This window comes from Bos taurus, chromosome 10, assembly GCF_002263795.3.
Source record: "Bos taurus isolate L1 Dominette 01449 registration number 42190680 breed Hereford chromosome 10, ARS-UCD2.0, whole genome shotgun sequence".
Lineage (NCBI taxonomy): Eukaryota > Metazoa > Chordata > Mammalia > Artiodactyla > Bovidae > Bos > Bos taurus.
This window is the reverse complement of record NC_037337.1, coordinates 81,224,720-81,232,823: the sequence shown is the minus strand read 5'-3', so window position 1 is coordinate 81,232,823 and position 8,104 is coordinate 81,224,720. Positions and strand designations below refer to the sequence as shown.

At 42.9% G+C, this 8,104-nt stretch overlaps 1 protein-coding gene across 2 annotated transcripts in view; it reads right to left on the bottom strand.

The window, feature by feature from the left end:
• Positions 1–2,206: 2,206 nt before the first annotated feature.
• Positions 2,207–8,104, bottom strand: part of SLC39A9 (solute carrier family 39 member 9) — a 45,183-nt gene continuing 39,285 nt past the window's right edge. Inside the window, exons 5-6 of one of the 2 annotated variants that reach the window (XM_005212025.4) lie at positions 7,887–8,021; positions 2,207–6,171 (exon numbers count right to left, since the gene is read on the bottom strand). In XM_005212025.4, coding sequence (XP_005212082.1) covers positions 5,941–6,171; positions 7,887–8,021 — 366 coding nt within the window. In that variant the 3' untranslated portion in view covers positions 2,207–5,940. 2 annotated transcript variants of the gene reach the window in all.

Here is an 8,104-nt window from a genome sequence, read left to right as displayed (position 1 = left end):
TTTTATTTGAACCCCTCACTGAACAAGCTCGCTAAGGACTGGAATAGACCCTTATTCCCTTCTGTACGCTCAGCTCTGGGAATTGCCTGGCCCATAGGAAGGGCTGTTAACCCCGCTGGGTGAAGAGTGGGTTGTTGGAGAGGCAGGGCTCCACTTTCGGTTCCACCTTAGGGAGAATATGGTATCTGTACCCTCCCGCACTTGACAGCCCTTGAAGTTATCTGGTGATGGCTATCAAATTCCACCCTCGAGAGCATTCCAGACATAATAATCCAGTGCCTTCCACACTGTCTCCAGGGCCCCGGCTTCCCATCCCCTCTTCACTGTGCTCTCTCCTCTGACGGCTCCAGAATTTGTCAGGATCCCTTTATGAATAAGGCAACCAGACTGGGACAAATGCTTTCACTCATCCAAAATTTATAGAAACTGGGCAGTAGCTATCACTGCAATAGCAATCAGTAGCTAAGCCAGAAATGGGATCCAGGTTTTCCCATCCCTAAATTAGCCACACAGCACCTTACTAATGTTAGCACTGGATTCGTAACCTGAACTGGGTCAATTTTGCACCTGTCTGCTCAGTCTCCTGCCCTGACAGCCCTCACCTCAGTGTGAGACAAAGCCAGAGCTATAGCAAGGCCAGCAGTAGGTCCTGCCGGGAGTCAGGGCAGCAGCTAGTGGAGGAAAGGAGGGGAGAGAACAGATGAGGAAAAAAGTGGCCCCTCAGAACAGACTGATTCATTTAACAAGATTTTTTTTTTGAGAACCTAGCTTCCTGGAGCTTATATTTTAGCAGACAAGAAGGACAAAGTAAAGACATATATTACAAAGCATATATTAAAAGGTGATCAGCTTCTTACCCCAGGGGTTCTTACCACTGATGAGCAGATTACAACTTTAAATACAGTGGTCACATCCATGGAATTCTCCAGATCAAAATACTGGAGTGGGTAGCCTTTCCCTTCTGCAGGGAATCTTCCCAACCAGGAATTGAACCCAGGTCTGCTGCATTGCAGGTGAATTCTTTACCAGCTGAGCCACAATGGAAGCCCAAGAATACTGGAGTGGGTAGCCTTTCCCTTCTCTGGTGCATCTTCCCAACCCAGGAATTGAATCGGGGTCACATGCATTGCAGGTGGATTCTTTACCAACTGAGCTATCAGGGAAGCCCTGGCCTAACTAAAGAAGACGCAGAACAAGACCTGGAGGACAGAGGGAGTTGGAGGAGTGGCACTGACACGGGGCAAACAGGGGGACACAAAGCTGGTTTTATTTCATACATCCTACAAACCACACTGTATGACACAGCTCTAGCTTGTTAAGAATTAGAAATTAAACAGAATAATGACTGTTGGCTATTTTGACTAAACCTGTACATATACAGATCTGTACACATATACAGGCACATAGATACATACATTTTGATCTCAGGGTGATAGGATAAAACGGCTTTTGAAGCTGGCTTTTGAAGATTTCACGACCCACTGCTTAAGGCAAAGGAGGGATGACTTCGCGAGAGATGGCAGGAATCATGAGTACCATGTCCCATGGCCTATTTTCTTATTCATGAGGAGAGGTTTTCTGGAAACATGTTAACACTCTGGGTACAAACTTTGTAACTAGTAGCATATGCAATACACACAGAAAGTCAGCACACAGTGGATTAGTAATAATGAAATCTAATGAATAAACAGATAAGTGATATATTTAAATGATACATGGCTATATATGGCCCTTATCAGTATATGTTAAAAAGCAAGCTTCAGTACTACAGAGGGAGAAAATACTTATCAAATTTATAATTTTCACTTCCATTTAAATGTTTCCAGGGTCCACTGTTAATAGTGTCTACATACTCACATTAGTAACTGCTCTTTGAAATGCATCCACTGTGACTGGGATCTACTGGCCTGCATCTCTTTTCTGGGATTAGATAGGTACCTTCATAAATAATATTTGGTGACAGCAAAGGCAAAGGAAAAAAAATGGTCAATAAGTTGCTATCTCTGGGGAAGATGGTATACTGAGTCCTTTATCTCCCTTCCGCCTTTCTTTCTCTCCTTTCCTAAAGGAGGTTCATATAGATACATCTTTCCACTGCCCCTCAAATCATTTCATTACCTTTTCTGATGTTCAAATGTGGGTCCAGTCTGGTCACCAAATGGAAAAACTGCCGAGAGGATCAATAATGAGCCACTCACATATGGTATGCACTAATAAAAATTTAATATCATAAAACAAATCAGAAAACAGCAAAAACATCTTTTTTAACCATTCACAATTAAAGTGGAAAGAGACAAAAATTATAAGGCAGCCATCCGTGGAATGATTTCATGTTTACAAAGGATCCAGAAAAAGGGGACATTTAAAATCACCATTTAGGCTACCAAACCAGGGGGACTGCAGTGTTAGCCCATGAGATTTCTCACTTAGTAGAAGATGCTATGAGAAAACAGATCAAAGTCAACCTCCTTGTGTTAGGCTGAGCATATCTAGAAAATTCCTAATGCCTGTCGAGCCCTTTCATGCAAGTCATACATTTCCCTCAGGTCTTCTCAGGTGAATCTAGACGTCTCAGGTACAAAGGGGCTACATGACTGGTTTTAATTTCATAGCATCTCAAACAGTGCTCTTTGGGTAATGTGGACCATTCTGTGTTGAGCAAAAAATCCTGTAATGCAAGGAGGGTACCCCTGTGGAACACTATTAGAGGGTTCTCACCTTGCCCTACAGCAGTTCTGGATAAATCTGGTCATTCTCAGTCTCCCATGGGGCTCAGGGGCCCCAAAGGCAGGAACATGCTTTGGGGGCTTGTGCTGTTGACATACACACAGTTCCCATGTTCAGTACCTGGCTACCACGTATCTGAGGGGCTGGCATGTCCTCCTAGTTCTAATCCTTGAAAAAGAGGAAAAACCAGGCAGTGACACTTAAAAGCAGGCCAGTAAAAAACACCATTACATTTTCTTCTTTCTACAAAGAACTGACCACTCAAAACAGCCACCTCTCTCATTTTTCTAATGATTCAAAATATAGGAACAGATTTGGCTGTTTTGAATAGGGAAATAAAAAGGTGAAGAGGGAAAGGGACAACACAGAGCCTCTGGTGGTGTTTCAACACTCTGCACTCCAGGGCAGAATTCACCTGAAGAACTGAAATCTGGCAACAGCGTGCACAGGAAAGCCATCATACCTGGAAGATGGCTGCTTTGGGGATACGGCAACTGACAAAAGCAATTCACTGGCGAACAAATGAAGGGAATGGATGAGTATAATTTTCACTTTAATTTGCCATTTAAGACAGCACTCAACATCTGAAGAAAGTCTATCTGTACCAAGGAAAGGGAGTCAAATTGTAATTAAGATTAACTTTGGTTATGAAGAAGGAAGGACAATGCTTTTCATCATCAATTGCATCTCTTTGGTAGCCAATAATTCCATCTGTAATCACAGCAGCGACTGAAGTATTGCCAAGGTTTCCAAACGCGTGAGAGCATTAAGGCATCCACATCTAAGGAGGCAGTTTTCAACAAGAGGAAAATGGAGCTGAAATGTGCCCGTAAGTGACCATCAGTGTGGCCTCTCCTGGGACACTGCCCACATAAGTTCTCCCCCGCCCCCCACAAATGAAGGAGGCCCCTGCCACGCCGCTCAGTACCCTGCTGCCTGGAGATGCGTTAGAGCCCTGTACGATTAGTATGGCTATTTCTGCCTGCTGACCAGGAGGGAAATGAGTGGTTCCTGGGGTAGCAGTTTTAAAATCTTGGACAGCCCACAGCTCTTGAGAGCTGATAGGCCTTGAAAGGTTTGCTTGTTAATGTGGGGTCCAGAGGGGACAACCAATTTGGAGGTTGGTTCTGCCCTTGCCAGAGTTCAAGGCCCTACCCGGCAAGATATTCTAGCCCAACTTTTAAGTGTGATGGCAAGGCACTGCAGAAAGAGGCTTTGGCCAGCAGAACAAATTTCAGATCATTGCACAACAATATGATAGAAAAGTGCCACTATTCAAACCAGACCAGACACTAAAATGAGCTATTTATTTAACAAAGTACATTTCCAGGGAGAATCAAGGCAACCATGTCATTTTGAAGGACTGGGTGAAACCCCATGACTCTCTGAAGTCCCAGCTGTTAGCAGGAAAGTCACCTAGACTTTCCTGCTGCACCTTCTGTTGGTTTTTATGCTGTTCTCAACGGTTCCCAGCCACTATCCAAAACCAGATCCTGTTTATGCTACTTTGGTCTAGCCAGCAGAGGGCTCACAAGTTCTCTTTCCACAGCTGCTGACCCAGTGACACATCTAGGAAGAAATACAGAAATCCTGGGCATGCTGGTCTATGCATTATACAAAATGTTTCAAAAACTCCTAAATCCAACGCCCTGACAAAAATAGTCTTGGTTCCCACTTTATGAAATGTGTTTTGAAATGGTACAGAAAATCAAAATAAATTAACAATATAATATTATACACTTATTTGATAACACAAGGTTAACAGGGATTTTTGGCAAATATGGGCAAATTATCCTAGTTTGCTTACTATTTTTAATATCTCAATTGTTTAAATTACCAGAATATCAGTGATTGTATCATCTCACATACGAGGAAGTTGACATTTTAAGGGCTTAACAAAGCTGCAATTGACACAAAGGTAACTTCATTGAAAGGAACAGAGGACAGAAACAATATTATCTGTATCATCACAGTTCCAAGAAGAGGCTGTCCTGATGAGAACTTAACTCACACAAATATTAGCATCACCACCAGCAGTAAGCAGCAAATTGTAGGGAGGAAGGGCTAGAGGGAAAAGTTAGGAATAAAATACAGAAAAGATGAAGAGACAAAAGACATGATTTTAATAAGCTTTAAATCAACAGGCAAACACCTCCCATTTGTGATATATCTTGACTTTCTTCCCTGCTACAGGTGCTTGCGTGATGCTGACCTGGCAGTCCCGAAGGGGCACTGAGTATTTTGCCAGAGGGACTGCTGGTCTACCAAGATAAATACTTAAGAGACAAAAAAAGGACAAGTAGGTTTGGGAGATCTTTCTTCTAAAAAGGTTACTACAAAGATGTCAGTAACTGTTCAAATTCACTTAAAATTTAACACCCCTTAATTTCCAAAGATACTTTGGGATCTGACTGTTCTTAGAACACAGAAGGGAAGCCTAGGTTGGTCTGAACCTACTAGAACTTGGCTCCTCTATACAAACGAGGACTTGAAAAGAAATGTTTTATAAAACGCGTCACCTCTTTAAAGCTAGTCCACCTCTGCTGCCCCACCTGATGGAAGGCAAGCTCTCTGTCAAGAGGCGCGTGCTCAAGGGGGTGTTTCAGTCCCCCAGATGTCCCCACTTCACCGGATCTCTCAAGTGTAAAGTCAGTTTTCAATGTGTCTTGCCATCATTTTCTCGACTCTAGCCCCAGATGAACTACTTATCTTTAGCATCTAACACAATGGGCATCATGACCTTCATTCAAGGCAAGTGGCATAGATGCTAAAGCACCAGTCGTACACGGTGAGAACCATGTTAAAAAATCAATGGATACAGTGGCAGAGCCTCTAAACTAAGAGATTTAGCTTAATTACAGAATACTGTACTTTCATAATTATTTCATTATGAGTAGGAAGTTCTCCACTTTTCCTTAAAACTAAATTCCATCTTCCCTGAGAATAGGGTTAAGGGAAACACCAAAACTCAGAATGCCAAGGGCCCTTGAAAAGACAACACAACGGAATGTCTGTATCCTTCGCAGTGTGCTGTTTCTACTTGAAAGCTTTCCATTACTCCAGGTTTTCTTCTCACCTCCCTCTGGACTCTTTAGGAATACAGGTGGAGATGGGCAAGGCGAGACAAGAGGCTGAGGAAGTGAGTGTCTGTCATGTGCCGGCTGTTCTCACTGAATGGCGAACGGCCGTGGACCGAGGCTGGACCCTCACCAGTTAATGCTGATGTCCTATTGACAGAACGAGGGGGATGAGGCAACCCAGAACCAGGGCTGCCACCTCCAGGCGGCTGAGGCCTCTCCCTCCAGCGGGGTCGGGTTTGTGGCTGTGCCCCACTCCGCCCACCTCAGGGAGGACATGAACTGTGGCCACATAAAGAAAGGTCCCGGCAGAGAAAAGCATGGCCACTCCAGTGGCATTGACCTCTGAAAGGGCTTCTTTACTGCTCTGTGAAGAGAGAGAGAGAGAGAAGAAAATTAAGTCAAGTAACATGCAGAGTCAGAAAGAATAATAATAAAAAAAGCACCCAATATTCATAACTGGTGTGATTTGGGAAGTGGGGACACCTTGAGATCAGAACAATTTTGTTATTTATGGGAAGCTTCCAAATAAGGGTTTAAGACTACCGGCCATGTGTGCATGCGTGCTCAGTCGCTTTAGTCACGTCCGACTCTTTGTGATCTATGGACTGTAGCCTGCCAGGTTCCTCTGTCCATGGGTTTCTTCAGACAAGAATACTGGAATGGATTGCCATGCCCTCCTCCAGAGGAATCTTCCCAACCCAAGGACCGAACCTGCATCTCCTGAATTGCAGGCGGATTCTTTACCCACTGAGCCACTTGGGATTACTTTTACAAACAAACTTCAAGATTATTAAGATGGAATCAACAGCATTAATGCAGATATCAAATTTCATACATTCATTTGTTCTACCAATATTAACAAACCTCCCATATGCACCAGGCTCTGGGCCAGGGCCTGAGATACAGTGATAACTGAAATGTAGTACCTGCCCTCACAGAGCCTAGAAATATCTCAAAAGCTAATCTTTACACAATTAATTTCCATCTTTTTTTAAAATTAAAAATGTGGCCCTAGAGACTAAGACAAGTAACTGAAAATTTAAGAACATGCCATAAACGTAACCTGTAACTCTGTGCCTCCAAAATTATCATATCTTTTTGCCAAAAGTTCTAGAAACGTACATTGATCAGTGAAGTGATAAACAGGATAATATTTAAAAGGGAACTATGTATTATTACTCATTGACTAAAAGAAGATAGAGCTCTTCAGGTGAACAATGAGGTGTTAGCAATCCAGATCAGCTAAGCCTTGACTGACAGGAACTTAACCATTCTTTAACCATTTCATTTCTCATGTTCCTTTCAATGCAAGCTTTTCTATATCAAATACGAACTGAATAACACTCAAAAGAATCAGTGATCTTCAGAGAGTGTGGGGGAAAGCCCTAAGTTGCTTTGGTTCTAAGATTTTCCTCTGTCGCCTGCCAATTGATATTTAAGTAAAACGGGAAGGGTTGTTGGTAAGAACTGCAGCCCTAGTGGACAGAATAATAAGGCACGGGAAGGTCTAACTGGAGCAACAGAGTAGAATGCCTGGGGTCTGATGTGACAAACGACACACGCCACTTCAGGACTGGAGGTACGATCAGTGTAACAACGAAGACCTGGGGACTTGCTATGAGAGCCGGGAGCAGAAGAATCCGAGTCTGAGCTGAATACAGAGATCTCTGCTCATCCGTTACTGCTCTTAAAGCTGCGGCAAGCTTGTTACTCACACTTCCTGTGCTCACTGAAACATTACATCCATACTGTTGTGACTTATTACATACCAGTTAAATATAACCAGCATGTCTGATGAGCTTTAAATTGGATTATTTTAAAGATCACGTATTTGTGCAAATATTTTTGGAACTGATGGGAAAGAAGTTTTTTAATTAAATGAATAAGAAAATGTTCTAAATTTATGCAGAGGATTGACTTAGAATTAAGATGTACACTTTGTACAGTACAGGCTTCTAAGCTGAATTTTCTTTTTAGCTTGAGGCAGTAATTTAATTGAAAACTCAACATAAGAGACCATAAGTTTTGGTAATCACAGGGAGTTCGACACTTGTCCGGGTAACCTTGAGTCAGACTCACCTTACTTAGTCCTAAGTAAGTCACCATGGACATGACTGGTGCTGCCAGTGCGAAGACGAGTAAGTGCTTTCTGATGCGATTCCGCTCGAGGCCCGCATGCATTAAGAAGGAAACTAACCCAAAAGCAGCTGGTGCCTGGAAAAGAAAAACCATCCCTTATTAGTCTAGAAATCTGGATTGCTTCTACATGATGAAGTACATGTCATCTGACTAAATTC